General features: G+C 37.6%; 1 protein-coding gene across 1 annotated transcript in view; it reads left to right on the top strand.

Moving 5' to 3' along the window:
- The window catches only part of LOC129545009 (phospholipid-transporting ATPase ABCA3-like), a 204,697-nt gene that overhangs the window by 4,354 nt on the left and 175,427 nt on the right, over positions 1-24,916 (top strand). Inside the window, exons 3-5 of the mRNA XM_088832884.1 lie at positions 10,999-11,126; positions 14,970-15,090; positions 21,033-21,292. Coding sequence (XP_088689010.1) covers positions 10,999-11,126; positions 14,970-15,090; positions 21,033-21,292 — 509 coding nt within the window. The remainder of the gene's footprint in view (positions 1-10,998; positions 11,127-14,969; positions 15,091-21,032; positions 21,293-24,916) is intronic.

Below are 24,916 nucleotides of genomic sequence, written 5' to 3'. Positions count from 1 at the left end.
CCAGGCCTCCCTGTCCATCACCAACTCCCGGAGTTCACTCAAACTCACGTCCATCGAGTCAGTGATGCCATCCAGCCATCTCATTCCCTTTTGTCCCCTTCTCCTCCTGCCCCCAATCCCTCCCAGCATCAGAGTCTTTTCCAGTGAGTCAACTCTTCACACATGAGGTGGCCAAAGTATTGGAGTTTCAGCTTCAACATCAGTCCTTCCAATAACACCCAGGACTGATCTCCTTTAGAATGGACTGGTTGGATCTCCTTGCAGTCAGTCTTCTCTAAATAAAAAAGAAATAAGAATCTATAGGAAAGAGGAAATCATAATTGGAAAGCAAATCACTTAAATAAGCCAGTACATAGTGGAAGTGTTAGTTGCTCAATTGTGTCTGACTCTCTGCAACCCCATGGATATACCTGCCAAGCTCCTCTGTCCATGGAATTCTCCAGGCAAGAATACTGGAGTGAGTTAACATTTCCTTCTCCAGGAGGTCTTCCCAACCCAAGGATTGAACCCAGGTCTCTGCTTTGCAGGCAGATTCTTTACCATCTGAACTACCAGGGAAGCCCTGAAATATGCCAGTATATAGATTTAAAAATAAAAACATTTCTATAGAAGCAATAATGAACAAAAATAACCACAGGAACAGCAAAAGGATGGACATGAAGATGTAAAAGAGGATATCAAAATCATAAAATGTGGGGTAAGAGAGTAAGAAAATGTAGATTTTTTTCCCCTAGAATATCTTTGAGCCTATGTGACTACCAGTCTAAAGCAAGTAGATGTAGGAAAGGTTGAATATACTTGAAAAAGTTACTCTTAACTACAAATCAAAAGCATACAATAGATTCATAAAAACCAAAAAGAAGAGATGTAAGCCTAATACAAAAAAAAAAAAATCACCGAAGCATAAAAAGAAAAACAAAAAAGAAAGATATAAGAAGAAATATAAAATCAATGGGAAAACAAGGCTTAAAATAGTAATAAATACATGCTGCTGTGTGCTTCGTCACTCAGTCATGTCCAACTCTTGTGATCCCATAGACTGTAGCCTGCCAGACTCCTCTGTCCACAGGATGCTCCAGGCAAGAATCCTGGGGTGGGTTGCCGTTTCCTTCTCCAGGGAATCTTCCCGACCCAGGGGTCGAACCCAGGTCTCCTGCATTGCAATCAGACTCTTTACCGACTGAGCCACGAGGGAAACCCAATAAATACAACAAATAAATATCTATCAATAATTACCTTAAAAGTCAGTGGACTAAATGCTCCAATCAAAAGACACAGAGTGACAGATTAAATTAAAAGAAAAACAAAACCAAGAGACTACAATATGCTGCCCACAAGAGACCCACTTTAGGGCAAAGGACACACATAGATTGAAAGTAAGGAGATGGAAAAAGATATTCATGGAAATGGCAAGAAAGCAGGGTTTGCAATACTCATAATCAGACAAAATGAACTTTAAAACAAATGATAGAAAGAAAAAGAAGGACACTAAATAATGGTAAAAGAATTAATGCAAGGAGAGGATATTACACTTGTCAGCGTACGTGCACCTAATGTAGAAGCACCTAAATACATAAAAAAGATGTGAAGGAAGAAATTGATGAGAATACAATAATAGTAGGAGACTTTAACACCTCACTCACATCAATGGACAAATCCATACGGCAACAAAGATTCGAAATGATGCAACAGAATAGTTAGTCTTGATATCTATATATACACATTCCTTTCAAGTGCTTGTGAAACAGTTTCTAGGGTTGACAACACTAGGGCAAAAAATTTTTAAAGTATAAAAAATTTTTGAGCATATTTTCTGATCACAACAGCAGAAACTAGAATATCAACCACAGGAAAAAAATGAGAATAAACAATTACATGGAGACTTAACAACATGCTACTAAAAAACTAATGGGCCATCTAGGAAATAAAAAAGAAAGTTAATAAATATCTGAAGCAAACGACCATGAAAACTCAGCCATACAATATCCATGGGATGTAGCCAAACAGTTCTTACAGCAGTTCATAGCAATACAGTCATTATTTAAGAAACAAGAAAAAACGCAAATAAATAACCTAACTCACCACCTTAAATAATTAGAAAAAGAACAAATAAAACCTAAAGTCAGCAGAAGGAAGGAGATAACAAAATTAGGGAGGAAAGAAATAAAATGGAGATTAAAAAAACAGTCAGTAAAAGCAAGAGCTGGTCCTTTGAAGAGTAAACAAAGCTGTCAAACCTCTGTCCAGGCTCATCAAGAAGGAAAGAGAAAAGACCCAAATAAACAAAATAAGAAATGAAAGAGGAGAACTCACAACTGGTGCCACAGAATTACAGAAAACCATAAGAGAATTTTATGAGCAACTATACAACAAACAAATATTACAACCTAGAAGAAATGGACAACTTTTAAGAAACATTCAACCCACCAAAATAAAATCAATAAAAGAAGTTGATAACTTCAACAGATCAATCTCTAGAAGCAAAATAGTACTCTTAAAAAAAGCTCCCTCCAAACAAAAGTCAGGGGTCAGATGTCTTTCAGGAGAATTCTACCAGACATACAAAGAAGTACTTATACCAATCATTATCGAACTCTTCCAAAAGATTGAAGAGGAAGGAATGCTTCCAAAGACATTCTATGAAGACACCATCACCCTGAGAGCAAAACCTGATAAAGATACCAGCATAAAAGAAAATTACAGGCCAATATATTATGTTTGATGAATACATGTGCAAAAATTCTCAAAAAAAGTTAGGAAAAGCAAGCGTAAATAAACAATTCCCTTAAAACCACAGAAAAAATACTGACCAAGGAGGTGAAAGATGTATATGTTGATAACTATGAAACATTAATAAAGGAAACTGAAGATAATTCAAAGAAAGGGAAAGATATCCCACACTCTTGGATTGGAAGAATTAGTCTTGTTAAAATGGGCATACTACCCAAAGCAATCTATGTATTTAATGTGATCCTTATCAAATTACCCACAGAACTAGAACAAATTATTTTAAAATTTACATGGAAACATAACAGACTGAGAATTACCAATGCAATCTTGAGGGAAAAGAACAAAGCAGGAGGCATAACCCTTCCAGTCATCAGACAATACGGCAAAGTTAAAGTAATGAAAACAGCATGGTATTGACCAAAACATAGACTATGAATCACTGGAACAGAATAGAGAAAAATAAACTCACACATCTTTGGACAATTAATCCTTGACAAAGGAAGTAGAATATACAATGAGGAAAAGACATTGCCTTCAGCAAGTGGTGTTGGAAAAGCTGGACAGCCACGTGTAAATCAAAGAAGTTACAACACATCCTCACACTATGCACAAAAATAAACTCAAAATGATTTAAAAACTTAAGTGTAAGAGGACACCATAAAACTCCTAGAAGAGAATGTAGTCAAATGACATAAAGTATACAAATATTTTCTCAGGTCAGTCTGCCAAGGCAATAAAAATAAAAGCAAAAATAAACAAATGGAACCTAATCAAACTTATAAACTTTTGTACAGCAAAGGAAATCATAAACAAAATGTAAAGGCTGGGAGGAAATGTTTGCAAATAATTCAACTGACAAAGCCTTAATTTCCAAAACATACTAATAGCTCTTACAACTCAACAACAAAAAAATCAAAAGTCAATCAAAAAATGGGGAGAAGATCTAAATAGACATTTCTCCAAGGAAAACATACAAATGGCCTAAAAGCCCATTGAAAAGATGATCAAAACATTGCTAATTATTCAGTTCAGTTCAGTCGCTCAGTCGTGTCCGACTCTCCGCAACCCCATGAATCACAGCACGCCAGGCCTCCCTGTCCATCCCCAACTCCCGGAGTACACTCAAACTCCTGTCCACAGAGTCGGTGATGCCATCCAGCCATCTCATTCTCAGTCATCCCCTTCTCCTCCCGCCCCCAACCTTTCCCAGCATCAGAGTCTTTTCCAGTGAGTCAACTCATCGCATGAGGTGGCCAAAGTATTGCAGTTTCAGCTTTAGCATCAGTCCTTCCAATGAACACCCAGGATTGATCTCCTTTAGAATGGACTGGTTGGATCTCCTTGCAGTATAAGGGACTCTCAAGAGTCTTCTCCAACACCACAGTTCAAAAGCATCGATTCTTCGGCGATCAGCTTTCTTCACAGTCCAACTCTCACATCCATATATGACCACGGGAAAAACCATTGCCTTGACTAGACGGACTTTGGTTGGCTAATTATTAGAGAAATGCAAATCAAAACTAATGAGTTATCATCTCACAACTGTCAGAATGGACATTATTTAAAAGTCTACAAATAATAAATATTGGTGAGGTTATGAACAACAACAAAAAAAAACTCTCTTACACTGTTGGTAGAAATATAAATTGGTTCAGCCAGTATAGAAAACAGTATGCAGGTTCCTGAAAAGACTAAAAACAGACTTTCCATATGGTAGGCAATTCCACTCCTGGTAGCATATACCCAGACAAAACTGTAATTCGAAAAGACACATGCACCCATATGTTCATTGTAGCACTATCTACAGTAACCAAGAGGAAACAAACTAAATGTTCATTGACATATGTATGGGTGAAGAAGATGTCACATATATATATTATATGACATTATATATATATTATATATATTGTATGTATGCCATTATCCTTATGTCATTATATATATACATATATAATGCAAACTTAGTCTTAAAAAAGAATGAAACAATGTCATCTGAAGCAACATGGGTGAACTTGGACCTCATCATACTAAGAGAAGGAAGTCAGAGAGAGAAAGACAAATACCATATGCTGTAACATGTGGAATCTAAAACACAACACAAAGAAATATATCTGTGAAACCAAAACAGACTCACAAACAGAGAACAGACTGGTCATTGCCAAGGGGGAGGAGGGTGGAGGATGGAAGGATTGGGAATTTGGGATTAGCAGATGCAAACCAGTATAAACAGAATGTGTAATGAATAAGGACCTGCCATATAGCTCAGGAAAATATATTCAGTATACTGTGATATACAGTAATGGAAAAGAATCAGTTCAGTTTAGTTCAGTTGCTCTAGTCTTGTCCAGCTCTTTGTGATCCTATGGACTGCAGCATGCCAGGTTTTCCTGTCCATCACCAACTCCCAGAGCTTATTCAAACTCATGTCCATCAAGTCGGTGATGCCATCCAACCATCTCATCCTCTGTTGTCCCCTTCTGCCTTCAATCTTTCCCAGCATCAGGGTCTCTTCCAAGGGGTCATTCTTCACATCAGGTGGCCAAAGTATTGGAGTTTCAGCTTCAGCATCAGTGCTTCCAATGAATATTTAGCACTGGATTGGGAATACTGGATTGGGTTGCCATGCCCTCCTCCAGGGAATCTTTCTGACCCAGAGATCAAACCTACATCTCTTATGTCTCCTGCATTGGCAGGCCAGTTCTTCACCACTGGTGCCACCTTATAGCAATTCTTAATTTTAAAAAGCCTGATATATTAATCTTCTCCTTTGAATTTATTGTTCTTCCTGTTCTGTTTGGAAAATGTACCCTCCCTGACATGGGTATTTGGGGGATTTTTTTTGTTTTGCATAGATATCTACAATATATAAGGAACTTTTTTTTTTAGTGATATGAGATTTCATTTATTCCCATTTGAATATTCATTTGACTTCTTTTTAATGGAAAAGACCACTCTTTACCTACTACTCTGTATTTCCATTTTTATCATAAATTAATTTTCTGTATATTCATGGATGTATTTATCAGTTCTATTGGTCTATTTGTATATCCAGTGTCAGTCTGATTCTATCTTAATCACTATAATTTTATCATGTTCTGATAACCTGTAGGGGAAGCCTTCTCACCTTGTTCTTCACCCTTGTATTTCTATGCAAGTTTAAGAATCAGCTTCTAACATTACATAAAAATTCTATTTGGAAGTTTATTAGAGTTGCATTGGCTCTGTATGTCAATTTTTACATTTTCATAATGTGGCTTTCTTTAAATCCTTGAACATGGATATAAATTTTAAAAGCTTATTTCTTAATATGCTATTTATGTTTCTTGATATACAGGCTATCAAAGCTGATGCTGGGAGGGATTGGGGGTGGGAGGAGACGGGGACGACAGAGAATGAGATGGCTGGACGGCATCACCGACTCGATGGACATGAGTTTGAGTGAACTCTGGGAGTTGGTGATGGACAGGGAGGCCTGGCGTGCTGTGATTCATGGGGTGGCAAAGAGTCGGACACAACTGAGCAACTGAACTGAACTGAACTGAAAGACTAATATCATTTTTACATTGATGTTGTTCAGTTGCTAAGTTGCCACTGGCTCTTTGCAACCCCATGGACTGCAGCATGCCAGGCTTCCCTGTCCTTTACTATTTCCCCGAGTTTGCTCGAACTCCTGTCCATTGAAGTGGTGATGCCACCCGACCATATCATCCTCTGTTGTCCCCCTTTCCTCCTGCTCTCAGTCTTTCCACTATCAGGGTCTTTTCCAGTGAATCAGCACTTCACATTAGGTGGCCAAAGTATTGGAGCTTCAGCTTCAGCATTAGTCCTTCCAATGAAAATCCAGGGTTGATTTCCTTTAGGATTGACTGGGTTTGATCTCCTTTCAATCCTAGGGACCCTCGAGAGTCTTCTCCAGTACCACAGTTCAAAAGCATCAATTCTTTGGCACACAGTCTTCTTTATGTTCCAACTCTCACATCCCTACATGATTATTGGAAAACTCATAGCTTTGACTGTATATAGCCATTTGTCAGCAAAGTGATGTCTCTGCTTTTTAATATGCTGTATAGGTTTTTCATATATAGGTTCATGTATAGGTTTTTTCACTTTTCACTTTCCTGCATTGGAGAAGGAAATGGCAACCCACTCCAGTGTTCTTGCCTGGAGAATCCCAGGGACAGGGGAGCCTGATGGGCTGCCGTCTATGGGGTCGCACAGAGTCAGACACGACTGAAGTGACTCAGCAGCAGCAGCATAGGTTTTTCACAGCTTTCCTTCTAAGGAGCAAGCGTCTTTTAATTTCATGGCTGCAGTCACCATCTACAGTGATTTTGGAACCCCCCAAAATAAAATCTATCACTGCTTAACCTTTTTCCTCACCTGTTTGCCATGAAGTGATGGAACCAGATGCCAAGATTGTAGTTTTTTGAATGTTGAGTTTTAAGCCAGCTTTTTCACTCTCCTCCTTCACCTTCCTCAGGAGACTTTAGTTCCTCTTTGCTTTCAGCCATTAGAGTGGTCTCATCTGCATATCTGAAGCTGTTGGCATTTCTCCCAGCGATCTTGGTTCCAGCTTGTGATCCATCCAGCCTGGCGTTTTGCATGATGTCAGTCAGTTCATTCGGTCAGACATGTCCGACTCTGCAAACCCATGCACTGATGCAAACCAGGCTTCTCTATTACCAACTCCCAGAGTCAGTGATGCCATCCAACCAACTTGTCCTCTGTCATCTCCTTCTCCTCCTGCCTTCAATCTTTCCCAGCATCAGGGTCTTTTCCAGTGAGTCAGTTCTTCCCATCAGGTGGCCAAAGTATTGGAGCTTCAGCATCAGTCCTTCCAATGAATATTCACGGTTGATTTCCTTTAGGATTGACTGGTTTGATCTCCTTGCAGTCCAAGGGACTCTCATGAGTCTTATCCAACACCACAGTTCAAAAACATCAATTCTTCGGTGCTTAGCTTTCTTTATGGGCCAACTCTCACATCCGTACATGACTACTGGAAAAACCATAGCTTTGACTAGACGAACTTTGTTGACAAAGTAATGTCTCTGCTTTTTAATATGCTGTCTAGGTTTGTCATAGCTTTTCTTCCAAGGAGCAAGCATCTTTTAATTTCATGGCTGCAGTCACCATCTGCAGTGATTTTGGACCCCCCAAATTAAAGTCTGTCACTGTTTCCACTGTTTCCCCATCTATTTGCCATGAAGTGATGGGATCAGATGCCATGATCCTAGTCTTTGAATGCTGAGTTTTAAGCCAACTTTTTCACTCTCCTCTTTCACTTTCATCAAGAGGCTCTTTGATTCTTCTTCACTTTCAGCCACAAGGGTGGTGTAATCTGCATATCTGAGGTTATTGATATTTCTCCTGACAATCTTGATTCCAGCTTGTCCTTCATCGAACCTGGCATTTTGCATGATGTACTCTGCATAAGTTAAATAAGCAGAGTGACATTCTATAGCCTTGATTTACTGCTTTCCCAATTTTGAACCAATCCATTGTTCCATATTCAGTTCTAACTGTTTCTTCTTGACTGGCATACAGGTTTCTCAGGAGGCAGGTAAGCTGGTCCAGTATTCCCACCCCTGTAAGAACTTTCCAGATTGTTGTGATCCACACACTCAAAGGCTTTGGTGTAGTCAGTGAAGCAGAAGTAGATGATGTTTTTCTAGAATTCCTTTGCTTTTTCTATTATCCAGTGAATGATGGCAATTTGATCTCTGATTTCTCTTCCTTTTCTAAATCCCGCTTGTACATCTGGAAGTTCTCTGCTCACATACTGTTGAAACTTGGCTTGAAGGATTTTGAGCATTACCTTGCGAGCATGTAACATGAGCATTATTGTATGGTAGTTTGAACATTCTTTGGCATTGGGTGCCTTTGGAATTAGAATGAAAACTGACCTTTTTCAGTCCTGTGGCCACTGCTGAGTTTTCCAAATTTGCTGGCATACTGAGTGCAGAACTTACCTGCATCATCTTTTAGAATTTGAAATAGCTCAGCTGTAATTCTATCACCTCCACTAGCTTTGTTCATAGTAATTCTTCCTAAGACCCACTTGACTTCACATTCCAGGGTGTCTGACTCTCGGTGAGTAAGCACACCATTCTGGTTTTCTAGGTCATTAAGACCTTTTTTTTTTTTTTTTACATAGTTCTTCTGTGTATTCTTGCCAACTTTTCTCAATCTCTTCTTCTCTTAGGCCCTTGCCATTTATGTCCTTTATTGTGCCCATCTTTGCATGAAATATTCCTTTGGTATCTCCAATTTTCTTGAAGAAATCTTTAGTCTTTCCCGTTCTGCTGTTTTCCTTTATTTCTTTACATTGTTCACTTAAGAAGGCTATCTTATCTCTCCTTGCTGTTCTCTGCAATGCTGTATTCAGTTACATATATATTTTTTTTCTCCTCTCCTTTCATTTTTCTTCTTTTCTCAGCTATTTTTAAGGCCTCTTCAGACAATCACTTTGCCTTCTTGAATTTCTTCTTCTTTGGGATGGTTTTGATCATCACCTCGTGCACAATGTTATGAACCTCCTTCCATAGTTCTTCAGGCACTCTATCTACCAGACCTAATCCCTTGAATGTATTTGTCACTTTCACTGTATAATCATAAGGGATTTGATTTAGGTCATGCCTGAATGGCCTAATATTTTTCCCTACTTTCTTCAAGGTAAGCCTGAATTTTTCAGTAAGGAGCCCATGATTTGAGCCACTTTCATCTCAAGGTCTTGTTTTTGATGACTGTATAAATCTTCTCCATATTTGGGTGCAAAGAATATAATCAATATGATTCCAGTTTTGACCATCTCATGATGTCTATGTGTAGAGTCATCTCTTGTGTTTTTGGAAGAGAGTATTTGCAATGACCAGTGTGTTATCTCAGAAAACTCTGTTAGCCCTTGCCCTGCTTCATTTTGTACCCCAAGGCCGAGCTTGCCTGTTCCCTAAGTGTCTCTTTACTTCTTATTTGGTATTCCAATCCCCTGTGAGGGAAAGGACATCTTTTTTTTCTTGTTAGTTCTAGAACATCTTGTTGGTCTTAATAGAACTGTTTAACTTCAGCTTCTTTGGCATTATAGGTTGGGACATAGACTTGGATTACTATGGGGCTGAAAAGTTTGTCTTGGAAACTAACTGAGATCATTCTGTCCTTTCTGAGATTGCACCCTCTTTTGTTGACTGTGAGAGCTACTCCCTTTCTTCCAAGGGATTCTTTCCCACAATTAGATATAATGATTATCTGAATTAAATTTGATTACTGTCCATTTTTTTTCACTAATTGCCTAAAATGTCGATGTTCAATCTTGCCATCTCTTCCTTGACCACATCTGATTTACCCTGATTCATAACCTAACATTCCAGGTTCCTATGCAATATTGTTGTTTATAGCATCAGACTTACTTTCATCACTAAACACATCCACAACTGAGAGTCATTTCCACTGTGGCCCAGCTTCTTCATTCTTTCTGGAGCCATTTTTCCACTTTTCCTCATTAGCATATTGGGCACCTACCGACTTGTGGGGATCATCTTCCAGTATCATTTCTTTTTGCCTTTTCATACTGTTCATGGGGTTTTCAAGGTAATGAACCTGGAGTAGTTTGCCATTCCCTTCTTCAGGGGACCGTGTTTTGTTAGAACTCTCCAACATGACCCATCCGTCTTGGGTGGCCATGCACAGTATGGCTCATATCTTCATTGTACCCAAGGCTGTGATCCATGTGATCATTTTGGTTAGCAGTGATTGTGGTTTTTTAATTCCTATGAAAATTCTTCAGTCAGTTAAGTTACTTGTATGTGTGTGATTGTGTATGAGTGGTTTTGTGAGAGTGTATTTCCAAATTTCATACAGATTCATTTGTGAATGAGAAATATAATTGAAAATGTAGTTTTATTCTACAACTTAAGGTTAGTTTCTGAAATATCATACTTCCCGCAGAAATAAGTTTGTCATTTCACCTTTTCTTCTTTAAATCATTAGATTTCAAAACACAGTAGAAAATTCTCCTGTCCCAGTTTACCTTAATATACAGTTACTGTAATGATTAAACATTATTCAAAGTATCATATGCAGTTTATAATACATAATAATTGTGTGTACCCCAGATATTCATGAGGACATCTGTGATGGCAATATTTGAGTAATAATGTTCTAAATTTTATAATACTATGACAGGATTATGGTATTTATGGTAATGATAGGAAGATAGGAATAATCATGAGACATTTTGCATTTGTATGATGCTTGTTTTTCTCTGTATAGTTCGAGGCTTTCCTTCAGAAGAAGATTTTGAAAAGTATATTAAACAGGAAAATCAGTCTGTTCTTGTGCTGGCTGCTATCATATTTGATCATGACTTCAAAAACAGTAATGACAGATTGCCACTTAAGGTGGGAAAGTTTTATCTAAAGACTTTATATTTCAAAGTTTCAGGGGTTTAATGAAATGAAGGTAACATCAAGATTTTATAAATGGCAAAAGTTATAACTTGCTCAAGATAATAACTCTGTATATAAGAGCAGGAATTTGAATCTATTAGTAGTTTCAACTTATTTTAATACCTATGCTTTTAGTCATCATATTATGCTGATGAGAATAAAACAGTACCTTAAGGTCTTGTGGCTTCCCTGGTAGCTCAGTTGGTAAAGAATCTGCTTGCAATGCAGGAGACCCCTGTTTGATCCTTGGGCCTGGAAGATCGGCTGGAGAAGGGATAGGCTACCCACTCCACTATTCTTGAGCTTCCCTGGTGGTTCAGCTGGTAAAGAATCTGCCTGCAGTGCGGGAGACCTGGGTTCTACCCCTGGGTTGGGAAGATCCCCTGGAGGAGGACATGGAAACCCACTCCAGTATTCTGGCCTGGAGAATTCCATGGACTATATAGTCCATGGGGTCACAAAGAATCAGACACGACTGAGCAACTCTCACTCACTCTTAAGGTCTTATATTCAGAAAAATGAAGTAATAGGAACTTTAGTAAGGATATTTATTTTGCCAATCTACCTAGGCAGGTAGGTGTTTCCAGTCCTGCAAATTGTGGTTAAGGAAATAATAATACAGATACATTAAAAAAAATGGGCAGCAATATCTGTTACCTGTTTATATATCTTGGAATTTCAGATAGTACATACCTATATATGATATTTAAACTTTTTAGTGCATTGATTTTAAGTGTAATTCCCATTCTGATTTTGCATGTGAAGTCAAGTTTATAATAAAGCTGTTACTATGTGAACATTAAACAAACGCAAAAGCAGCCCAACTAATGTCTGGAACTTTTTTGGCTGTGGCAGCTTTAATTACTGGGATTGTGAGCTTTAGAAGGAGTTTCTCTGCCCTCTTCTTAGGACAATTGCCTGCTAAATACCTCCTTTTTTTGGACTTGGTGTCATCCTTTAATATACTGTTGCTACATATCCAAAGAGGTAATTGCTTTAAATTTGAGAATTCTTGATTCTCTCTCTGGTGGCCATGGAAGCTTCTGTAGTGCCACTAATAGCTAATTTGCATGTCCTTTAAATATTTTAAGTTTGATCTTTAAAATAAAGGCAGATACATATGCACTAGCAAGGGCTTTCCACTGGCTCAGCGGTGAAGAATCTGCCTGCAATGCAGTAGTCACAGGAGTTGCAGGTTCGATCCCTGGGTGGGGAAGATCCCCTGCAGGAGGACATGGCAACCCACTCCAGTATTCTTACCTGGAGAATTCCATGGACAGAGGAGTCTGGTGGACTACAGTTCATTGGGCCACAAAGAGTCAGACACAAGTGAAGCTACTTAGCATGCATGCATACACTGGCAGAGATTCCAACAGGAAAGACTTCTTTCTTTTGAATAAATTACTTAATTTCTCTTCTAAGTCTCTAGTAACATCTCTTAGGCTTTATCCAGGTTGCATCAGAATTAGGACACCTGCAGCCACTGAAGAAGACTCTCATAACATTGCTCAAGGTGGAGTGTTTTGAACCTGATAACTTGGTGTGTCTCTTTACCAGAGAGAGACGTTCTATGTAGGGTTGAGGCAAATGATCAAACTATAGTATCTGTGCATAGAGCCAGATCCAGCATTTAAGAGGCAAGTATTTGCCAGGAGAAGGGAAGAAACTCACTTTATTCTTTTCATATATGTCTACTTTATGCTAATTACTGCCTCAAAAAAAAATGTTTGTGCTTATGTAACTTCATTGGTATATGTGGACCCCCTGGCCCAAATATCAAGTAACTTTGGTACAGTTGCGAACTTCATTTTTGTTGTTGATTCTCTGTGTCTAGCATTTGAAATGTATTCCTGACAATTTTTCCCCAGGTTATTTTCCCAGATACCTGTTCTCTTTTTCTACACTTTTCAGTTCAGTTCAGTTCAGTCGCTCAGTCGCGTCCAACTCTTTGCAACCCCATGAATCACAGCACGCCAGACCTCCCTATCCATCACCAACTCCCGGAGTTCACTCAGACTCATGTCCATCGAGTTGGTGATGCCATCCATCCATCTCATTCTCTGTTGTCCCCTTCTCCTCCTGCCCCCAATCCCTCCCATCATCAGAGTCTTTTCCACTGAGTCAACTCTTTACCAAACAAAATTTCTTATCTCTGCTTTCTGATTTCATGGGTAATCTAGACCTACTATTCTCTCTTTCTTTCCTCAACCTGTGGCTTTTATATGGCTGAACTTTATATGTTAGCTGAATTTCCCAGGCAAGACTTAATCTATCCACATGGATACCACAACAATTCATTAAGAACACAGAAAAGATCAGGTTGCTCTGCTATGTTAAAGACTTCAGGGGTGCTCCATTGACTACAGAAGTTTCTTTGCACAGGATACAAGGCCATCAGTGACCTGTTTCTGAATACCCTTCCAGCTCCATTTTTGTCTCTTCTTTCTTTGAACTTTATGTTAGAGCAGTATTGAACCAGTAGCAGTTCTTTGCATGTACCGTGTTGTCTCTTGCTCCTCTGCCTTTGGTCACATTATCCTCTTTTTGGGAGGGAATGTGTTCTCTAGAGGTCCCTCATTTTCTTTGGATAGTTGTCATTCATTCTAGAAAACTCTTGTTATGAGTGCAAAGTGTCCTCTTCCCTGCTCTGTGCTCCCTTAGCATTTTTTGAGTTCTCTGAGATCAAGGATTGTGTATTAAGATATTTAAGCATGCTGTAGCTACTTAAAATTGTTTATAAATGACTGAATTATGTGAATTTTTACTTAGACATAGTGCAGGTGCCTGTTCCTTCTCACTTTCTCTGTTCTGCTTCCTTGATCATAGGTGATGGTAATCTTTTGTCTTGTTAAGCTACTCAGATTCTACCATAAATTACCTTTTTAGTTTACTTAGCTCTTCAGACACAGTGAACCATTATTTTTTCATTTAATACTTAAAATAAGCAACATTCAACATTTAAATGTTATCATCCTTCCTCTTCTTCATCTGGGTTTTTCCTTATGTGTCATTCATCATTTTGAAAAGGGAGGTATTTTTTTGCCCTATCATATTTGGCTAACATGACGGGAAATGAAATAGTAGAGCTTTCTGAATTTTCACCAGTTGTTGCTGTTGTTTAGTCACCAAGTGGTGACCGACTTTTTAAGACCCGGTGGACTATAGCCCACCAGGCTCTTCTGTCTATGGGATTTCCCAAACAAGAATACTGGAGTGAGTTGCAATTTCCTTCTCCAGGGGATCTTCCAACCCAGGGATCATACCCACATCTTCTACATTAGCAGGTAGATTCTGAGCTACCAAGGAAAACACCAGAGAAGTTGTTGTTTAATCACTGAGTCATGTCCAACTCTTTGTGACCACATGGACTGTAGCCTGCCAGACTTCTCTGTCTGTGGGATTTCCCAGGCAAGAGTACTGAAGTGGGTTGCCATTTCTTTCTCCCACCAGGGAAGTAGGCAGGTCAGTTCTCTGTGACTGAAAATTCATAATGGTCAAAGAAGGTACCATTACTCTGTCTTTGAAACTCAAAGGCGAAATGCCATGGAGATAAAAGAGGAAACATATAAATTTAGGCAATTTTAAATTATGACTGTAATTATAGGATGTGAGTCCTGCTACTTGTTCCCTGTTGACAGTGATACTGTCGTTTCTCCTTATTTAGAATTCTGAAATGCTCACTTGTTCTCAAAACACAACTTTTAACTTTGTATTTTACGTACCTTTCATGGCTAGTATTTGCTTTTTGATGTTTATTGGCTTAAAATATTTGTTTTCTATTATTGTTCATTCTAGGTAAAATATCGTCTGCGTTTCCGTTCTGAAAAGAACACTCCATGGTTTACAGAACTTCTCTTTCCATTATATCCCTCTCTAGGACCCAGGAACCCAAGCTCCCCAGAAGGGGGACGTCCTGGTGAGCATATCCTTAAGCACACTTAATTATTATTTTGTTTGTCCAATCTGGTAGTCTTTAATATTTTTTTTCAAACCTGTGAGAAATGTGTTTCTTTGTGAATTGTGACAGTAAGTTTTTTAAATTTAGTTTTTTATGGTAAAACAAGCATATAGAAAACCTTATCTGTTTGGAAAACTCAACAGTGGCCATAGGACTGGAAGAGGTCAGTTTTCATTCCAGTCCCAAAGAATGCTCAAACTCCCACACAATTGCACTCATGTCACACGCTAGTAAAATAATGCTTAAAATTCTCCAAGCCAGGCTTCAACAGTATGTGAACCGTGAACTTCCAGAAGTTCAAGATGTATTTAGAAAAGGTAGAGGAACCAGAGATTAAATTGCCAACATCTGTTGAAAGCAAGAGAGTTCCAGAAAAACATCTACTTCTACTTTATTGACTATGCCAAAGTCTTTGACTGTGTGGCTCACAACAAACTCTGGAAAATTCTTAAAGAGATGAGAATACTAGACCACCTTACCTGCCTCTTGAGAAAACTGTATGCAGGTCAGGAAGCAACAGCTAGAACTGGACATGGAACAACAGAGTGGTTCCAAATTGGGAAAGGAGTACATCAAGGCTGTATATTGGCACTGTGCTTATTTAACTTATATGCAGAGTACATCATTAGAAACACTGGACTGGAAGAAGCACAAACTGGAATCAAGATTGCAAGGAGAAATAGCAATAACCTCAGATATGCAGATGACACCACCCTTATAGCAGAAAGTGAAGAAAAACTAAAGAGCCTCTTGATGAAAGTGAAAGAGGAGAGTGAAAAAGTTGGCTTAAAACTCAACATTCAGAAAACTAAGATCATGGCATCAGGTCCCATCACTTCATGGCAAATAGATGGGGAAACAGTGAAAAACAGTGTCAGACTTTATTTTTGTGGGCTCCAAAATCACTGCAGATCATGACTGCATCATGAAATTAAAAGACACTTACTCCTTGGAAGAAAAGTTATGACCAACCTAGACAGCATATTAAAAAGCAGAGACATTACTTTGCCAACAAAGATCCATCTAGTCAAAGTTATAGTTTTTTCCAGTGGTTATGTATGGATGTGAGAGTTGGACTATAAAGAAAGCTGAGCATCGAAGAATTGATGCTTTTGAACTGTGATGCTGGAGAATACTCTTGAGAGTCCCTTGGACTTCAAGGAGATCCAACTAGTCCATTGTAAAGGAAATCAGTCCTGAATATTCATTGGAAGGACTGATGCTAAAGCTTAAGCTCCAATACTTTGGCCACCTGATGGGAAGAACTGACTTGTTTGAAAAGACCCTTATGCTGGAAAGATTGAAGGCAGGGAAGAGAGGGCAGGACAGAGGATGAGATAGTTGGATGGCATCACTGACTCAATGGACATGAGTTTGAGTGAACTCTGGGAGTTGGTGATGGAAGGCCTGGCGTGCTGCAGTCCATGGGGTCACAAAGAGTCAGACATGACTAAGCAACTGAACTGATACACTTGAAAAGTATCTTTGTATTACCTTTGATCATTTCCTGAACTTTTATCAATGTATATCCATGCATTTATTTAGTCTTTTTTGGTAAATGTTGGCTCTGCTGACATAGACACGTCTTCATTTACTAACTCTATTTGCATGCTTATTGTTCCTGTATTATTTTGGGGCAGTTATTCTGATGAATGATGTTTCATTATGCAATGGTAGTTTTAAATTGTTTTTAAATTACATAGGTTACGTAGAGGTAAAAAACAATAGAAAGTGAAGTGAAGTCACTCAGTCATGTCCAACTCTGTGATCCCATGGACTATAGCCTACCAGGCTTCTCGGTCCATGGAATTTTCCAGTCAAGAGTACTGGAGTGGGTTGCCATTTCCTTTTCCAGGGGATATTCCCAACCCAGGGATCGAACCCAGGTCTCCTGCACTGCAGGCAGATGCTTTACCGTCTGAGCCACCAGGGAATCTGCTCCCCCCCCTCCCGAAAAAACAGACAAACAAACAATAGAGGACTTGAATTAACTAACAATCCTGAGAATTTGTCTTTACTAAATTATTCAGCAGAAGACAAAAGCTATGTGTAGCTTACCATTATCAAGAACATGATGATATATCAGTGTAGTGTGTAGTGATGTAGGGTTGTGTACTATGTGGTGATGAAAAAATAATCATTATCAAAACTGATAAATACAGAGCCATATGGATAGAATTATGAAAATGTATAATGGTCTGTATAAAAATTAGAATTGCTGTCTGAAAATAAAGTTAGAGTGGTGGGATGGTGTAGTGTCGTGTCATTTTTATCAAAAACATTGAGCATTTCTCTAATCATAAGTGGCCTCTTTTAAAATTAGTGTGCTGAATCCTAAGTATAGTTGTGAGAGTGAGTTAATTGAAAAGTGCATGATCTTAGTTGAAAAATAATAGTTTAAAATGAAAAAGAAGCTTTGGTCCCATAACAACATTTAAATATATGCTATTCCTCAGGGGAGGCTCTCCTTAAAAAAATTACTATAAAAAAAGAAAAATTAGACAGATTTCACCTATTGAGTGATGCTGCATAGCAAATTAATATTAAAAATTGGTATGAAGAGATACTCTCCTATATATATAAATGACATTATAGTATAGCGACTGGGAGTCAAGTGAGTTGATGTTTCTTTCTCAGACTCTGTTAGTCAGTACCTTTATGATCTTAAACAGTCTGGACCAAGTTTCCTAAGGTGAAAAATGAGTATTTTGAGTCAGTGACCTTTTAAATCCCCTTCAACAGTATGGTATTAATTATTAGGACCTGGACCAGTTAAATCAGCTAAGTGGTAGAAGAGATGATGAGAATTAGTTCAGTGAAATTTGAAAATTATGTCTACAAAAATTGTAGTAAGAATACTTAAACATGAGATCCATTTTCTTAAGTGCACAACAAAGGTATATTATTGTGTATCAGATCTCCAGAACTATTTAATCTTGCAAAACTAAAACCCTGCACCAGTTAAACAACAACTCATTTTCCCCTCCTTCCAGCCCTTGGAGAACACTATTCTATTTTCTGTTTCTATGAGTTTGACTACTCTAGATACTTCATTTAAGTAGAATCATGCATTAATTGTCTTTTTGTGCATAATGTCCTCAAGACTTATCCATCTTGTAGCATATAACAGAATTTTCTTCTTTTTCAAGGCTGAATAATATTCCATCATAGGTCATTTCAGTTCAGTTGCTCAGTCGTGTCCAACTCTTTGTGACCCCCTGGACTGCAGCATGCCAGGCTTCCCTGTTCGTCACCAACTCCTGGAGCTTGCTCAAGCTCATGTCCAGAAAGTCAGTGATGTCATTCAACCATCTCATCCTCCATCATCTCCTTCTCCTCCTGCCTTCAATCTTTCCCAGCATCAGGGTCTTTTCAAATGAATCAGTTCTTCACATCAGGTGGCCAAAGTATTGGGGCTTCAGCTACAGCATCAGTCCTTCCAATGAATATTCAGGACTGATTTCCTTTAGGATTGACTGGTTTGATCTCCTTGCAGTCCAAGGGACTCTCAAGAGTCTACTCCAACACACAGTTCAAAAGCATCAGTTCTTTGGCACTCAGCTTTCTTCATGGTCCAACTGTCACATCCATACATGACTACTGGAAAAACCGTAGCTTTGACTAGAAGAACCTTTGTTGTCAAAGTAATGTCTCTGCTTTTTAATATGCTGTCTAGGTTGGTCACAGCGTTTCTTCCAAGAAGCAAGTATCTTTTAATTTCATGACTGTTGTTGCCATCTGCAGTGAATTTGGAGCTGAAGAAAATAAAACAAAGTCTGTCATTGTTTCCATTGTTTCCCCACCTATTTGCCATGAAGTGATGGGATTGGATGCCATGATCTTAGTCTTTTGAATGTTGGGTTTTAAGCCAGCTTTTTCATTCTCCTCTTTTACTTTCATCAAGAGGCTCTTTAGTTCTTTGCTTTCTGTCATAAGGGTGGTGTCACCTTCATATCTGAGATTATTAATATTTCTCCAGGAAATCTTGATTCCAACTTTGCTTCATCCAGCCTAGCATTTTGCATGATTCACTCTGCCTAGAAGCTAAATAAGCCTGGTGACAATATACAGCCTTGACATATTCCTTTCCCAATTTGGAACCAGTCTATTGTTCCATGTACTGTTCTAACTAATGCTTCTTGACTGAATACAAGATTTCTCTGGAGGCAGGTAAAGTGGTCTGGTATTCCCATCTCTTGAAGAATTTTCCACTGTTTGTTGTGATCCACACAGTCAAAGGCTTTTGCATAATCAATAAAGCAGAAGTAGATGTTTTTGTGGAACTCTCTTGCTTTTTCAATGATCCAACGGATGTTGGTAATTTGATCTCTGGTTCCTCTGCCTTTTCTAAAACCAGCTTGAACATCTGGGAGTTCACGGTTCACATATTGCTGAAGCCTGGCTTGGAGAATTTTGAGTATGACTTTACTCACGTGTGAGATGAGTGCAATTGTGCGGTAGTTTGAGCATTCTTTGGCATTGCCTTTCTTTGGGATTGGAATGAAAACTGACCTTTCCCAGTCCTGTGGCCACTGCTGAGTTTTCCAAATTTGGTGGCAAACTGAGTGGAGCACTTTCACAGCATCATCTTTCAGGATTTGAAATAGCTCAACTGGAATTCCATCACCTCCACTAGCTTTGTTCACAGTGATGCTTTCTAAGGCCCACTTGACTTCACATTCAGGATGTCTGGCTCTAGGTGAGTGATCACACCATCTTGATTATCTGGGTTGTGAAGATCGTTTTTTTCAGTTCTCCTGTGTATTCTTGCCACCTCTTCTTAATATCTTCTGCTTCTGTTAGGTCCATACCATTTCTGTCCTTTATTTTGCCCATCTTTGCATGAAATGTTCCCTTGGTATCTCTGATTTTCATGAAGAGATCTCTAGTCTTTCCCATGTTGTTTTCCTCTATTTCTTTGCATTGATCGCTGAGGAAGGCTTTCTTATCTATCCTTGCTATTCTTTGGAACTCTGCATTCAGATGCTTATATCTTTCCTTTTCTCCTTTGCCTTTTGGCTTCTCTTCTTTTCACAGCTATTTGTAAGGCCTCCTCAGACAGCCATTTTGCTTTTTTGCATTTCTTTTCCATGGGGATGGTCTTAGCAAAGATCATTTGACCATATATGAGAGTTTATTTCTGGGTCATCTCTTCTTTTCCGTTTGTCTCTTTGTCTTTATGCCAGTACCATACTCTTTTGATACTGTAACTTCCTAATATATTTTAAAATCAGGACGTGTGAGTCCTCCAGCTTATAAGAACAAGTGTTTTTCTTGCTCAGGATTATTTTGGCTACTCAGAATCTTTTGCAGTTTCATATGGATTTTAGGATTTTTGTCTAATTCTACAAAAATGCATTTGGGGTTTTGATAGAGATTATATTGAATCTGTAGATAACTCTTGATTAGTATGAAAATTGTCTTCTAATTCATGAACACAGGATGTCTTTTAATTTGTGTCTTCTTTATTAATTTCAGGAATGCTTTGTAGTTTTCAGTGTACAAATAATTTACCTCTTTGGTTAAGTTTCTTCCTATGTATTTTATTCTTTTCAATGCCATTATAAATGGAATTATGTCATATCTTGTTTTAAGCTTCATTTCTATGCATGTGTCCAGTATAGAAAAGTATATCTGGTATTTCCTTGAATTCTCATTTCTTTTGACTGATAATATTACATAAACCAACTGTAACATTTGGATGCAAGTATTTTAGTTTGTGGAAGGTGGTAATGCAATTCCATGCTATTTATTATCTCTTTATATTCTAAACTATTATAAGTTTTGTGAATTTGCTTTGTTTTATGAGTTAAAAAATTAGAATTACCTGAATTGCCTTCTGTGTTTGCCTTGCTGTTTCATAATATACTGATCTTGGCAATCTTTGTTTTTTCACTTAGAGTACTACAAAGACGGATTCCTGCTTGTGCAGCATGCTTTAGATAAGGCCATCATTGTGTACCATAATGGCAGAGCTGCGGAAATGCTATTTGAAAATGTCACCATTTTTGTTAGCAGATTTCCATACCCTGCTTATTATAAAGATCTATTTTTTTTATCTTTTTTAACTATCTTTCCTTTAGCAATTTTACTTATATTTTCTCTAACGGAACTTACTCTTATCAGGACCATTGTTATGGAAAAAGAAGCCAGGTTAAAGGTAAATTCACTTTCTTTGTTTCATTTTGGGCCTGTGGAACAGATTTATGCACAGAGTTGGGCTATGTCTATACATATGTTACTAGTGAATGATTGTAACACAATAGCCATATACAAATATAGATTGGGCATAGAATATATATACTATCTCATTTGTCAATTTGCTAGTGTTTTTCTTTTATCTAAATTCTTGATCTGGCTTGTAATTTTATTGACTATTTGATAAGAATGCTGTGAAGAGAAATCATATATTAAATATCCTGAATCTTCTTTGGAATAAAATGAACAAAAAAGAAATAATCATATAAGTTTATAAATTATATGACCCTAATATATACTTCAATTTCAAGATTTGAGAATCTCTTTAATATCAAGTCAAATCAAGATCATATTATAAAAAGCAGTGGCTCTAAAGTCAGAGAGAAAGCCATTAATTTATCCATCTGTCCATTAATTTGTGACCCTGTACTGTAGCCCACCATGCTGCTCAGTCCATGGGATTCTCCAGGCAAGTATACTGGAGTGGGTTGCCATGTATCACCCTCTAAATCACCCAGTTTTGAAACCTAAGTTTTATCAGTATAATATAGCATGTGTAGCCCTGAGCACTGCCATTTCCTACCCCTATAACTTTTGGGTAACTTTCTTAACTTCTCTGGGCCTCATTTGTGAAATGAGGTAAAAATACTCTTACCACATAGGGTTGTGTGATAATTAAAGAGATCTTAATTGTTAGTACATAGGAAATATTATGTAGCTATCAACAGTTAGCTATCTTTCCAGTCCCTTTGTTCCCTGCGGGCAGCATGTGTCAAGCAGCATACATTCTGTTCCTTCCTCTCCATTTTTGGAAATGTCATTTTCTACTTCAAGCTCTTGTTAATTTTTCATCATCTAGCCATTTCTCTTTTTTCCTACTTAGTGAATAATCTCCTTGAAATCTATTTTCAACTTTAAACTTCAGCTTACTAATTTTCTCTCTGTGTCTCCAGGACCTGTTACACAAATGTTGATCATGTAGCTTAAATTATTTGTTATTTAGTTTTTCATTTAAAAACTTGAATTAAAATAAATACATACCAATGTGTACAGATCTTTGAAACATGAACACACAACTACTGTTCCAGCCAAGAAATAGAATATTGCCTGTAACCTGGACACCCCTTCCCATCCCATCTAAATAACTACATCTCTCTTCTCTAAAAATAGTTACCGTTTAAATTCTAAAATTGTATATTAGTGTTACCTGGTTTAAAAACTTTATTTAAATAGAATCATACAATAGCCATTCTTTTGTTTCAGTGGGAACTATTGATGTTTTTTGTATAGATGCGATTTGGCCATTTTCATTGTTGTGTGTTATTTTATGACTATACCACAATTTGTCACTATTGCTGATGAATATTTAGTTGTTAAAGTATTGGCCTATTACAGTAAGCCAATGTGAATTTTTTAAAAAAATGAAGCTGTTGGTTTATTCAATAACAGTTGAGAGGCCCCGAATATAATGAAAAAAAGCATATCCTGAAACAATGCAGGTATCATTCCACTTTTGCAAAAAGCGTGTGTATCAGAGAAAAAATAAACAGATATATGCTAATATATTAGCAATAGTTTTTCTCTCAGTGAAATATTCCCTTTTATACTTTTTTATTTTAAATTTATTTATTTTTTATTGAAGGATATATTTTGGTGAAGATGTGCACATTTTTCTGTTGGATATATACCTAAGATTAAGATTGGTAGAGTATATAGAAAATTGGAATATAAAAAAAAAGGTTGGTAGAGTATAAAATATACATATTTTCAACCTTGTTAAATAAAGTGAAATTTTTTTCTAAAGTTTGTGCCAATTCATTCTCTTATCAATAATATAAGAGAGTTACTCTTGTTCCATAAGTATGCCAACAATTGGTAGTGTTAGTCTTTTAAACTTTCAACCATTCTGGGAAGGGTATAGTGGTAAACTCATTGTGCTACTGCTAAGTCACTTCAGTCGTGTCCGACTCTGTGTGACCCCATAGACGGAAGCCCACCAGGCTCCCCCTCCCCTGGGATTCTCCAGACAAGAACACTGGAGTGGGTTGCCATTTCCTTCTCCAATGTGTGAAAGTGAAAAGTGAAAGTGAAATCGCTCAGTCGTGTCCGACCCTTAGCGACCCCACGGACTGCAGCCCACCAGGCTCCTCCATCCATGGGATTTTCTAGGCAAGAGTACTGGAGTGGCTTGCCATTGCCTTCTCCGCCCAGAGCCGCTAGTCGGCTCATTGTGGTTTTAATTTAATTTTCCTTGTTAACTAATGATGTTGAACATCTTTTCACATGCTTTTTGGCTACATGGATATTCTCTTTTGTGAAGTGTGTATTCAAAAGTCTTTTCCCCACTTTTCTGTTGGGTTGTGTGTCTTTTCTCATTGATTCTTTATATATTTTGGATACAAGTTCTTTATGTGATGTATGTTTTGCACGTACGTTCTCCCAACCTGTAACTTGCTTTGAGTTGTAAAAGCTCTGAATTTCAATGTAATAAAGTCTTTTCCTTTATGATTCCTGCTTTCTGTGGCCAGTCTTTGCTGGCTGAGTTTCCCCACATTCTCTTCTTTGTTGTTCTTTAGACATTCTTTTTGTCTAATCTTTGTGCATAAGCCTCTAAATTTAAGTCAAATCAACTTTTGTTACAACCCATAGGTTGAAATACAATGTCTTCTTTATCATATACTTCATAATAGTTTCTAATTTCTTTGTTAATTTTTTCTTTGACCCATAAGGACATTTATAAAATTTCAAGGACCATTGTAAATTTAAAATAGTGTTGCAAGTTGCTTTTTAAGGATCAAAATCTAGCAGTTTGTTAAGATCCTGATGTATCTTCATAATAGCAATAGAAGGCATCACTGTTAGTTGATGTGGTTGAAATCAAGAAATCTTCACAGACATCAATGAAAGGTATAGTCCCTAAAGAGGACATACAATTAACGTACATCCACATTTACTAAATCATTAACCTCTGTTTTGGAAGCCAGAGAAAATGCAATTCTCAGACCATTCTATGAGAAGAATGAAAATGTTTCTTGACTGTTTATAATCTGTATTTTGATCAAGGATCATTCAGCAGATTTTGAAGCTCACAATTGTGAACTTAATAGAACAGAATGGTTTTTAATGTGTTTAAAAAACACAACATACTAGGTGCCAATCTTTTATTTCAGTTTTTTAAAATTTTGTTGAAACATGCTTTATGGACTAGAATATAGCCAATTTTAACAAATGTTCTGTTATCACATGTGCACTGAAAAACAATGTATGCTGAGCATTAAAAGGGTGCAGTTTATGTACATTTTACATCAATTTTGCTATTCACATTGTTCATGTTCGTGTTTGATCTATTAGTTGTTATCAGTTATTGTGAGAAGTATATTAAATATCTACCTTTATGTTTATTGATTATTTTTTAATATTATTCATTTTTAATCAATTGAGGATTGGTTTATAATATTGGTTTAATTTCTGTCTTATATCAACATAAATTAACCATAGGTGTTACATATGTCCCCTCTCTCTTGAATCTCCCTCCAACCTCCCACCCATTCCCAGCCCTCTAAGTTGAGTTGTCTAATTTTTCCTT

Source organism: Moschus berezovskii, chromosome 27 (genome assembly GCF_049115385.1).
Source record: "Moschus berezovskii isolate FMDL1 chromosome 27, NW_MosBer_1.0, whole genome shotgun sequence".
In the NCBI taxonomy this organism is placed as follows: Eukaryota; Metazoa; Chordata; class Mammalia; order Artiodactyla; family Moschidae; genus Moschus; species Moschus berezovskii.
Note: the sequence above shows the minus strand (reverse complement) of the source record. Positions and strands in the feature narration are given on the sequence as shown.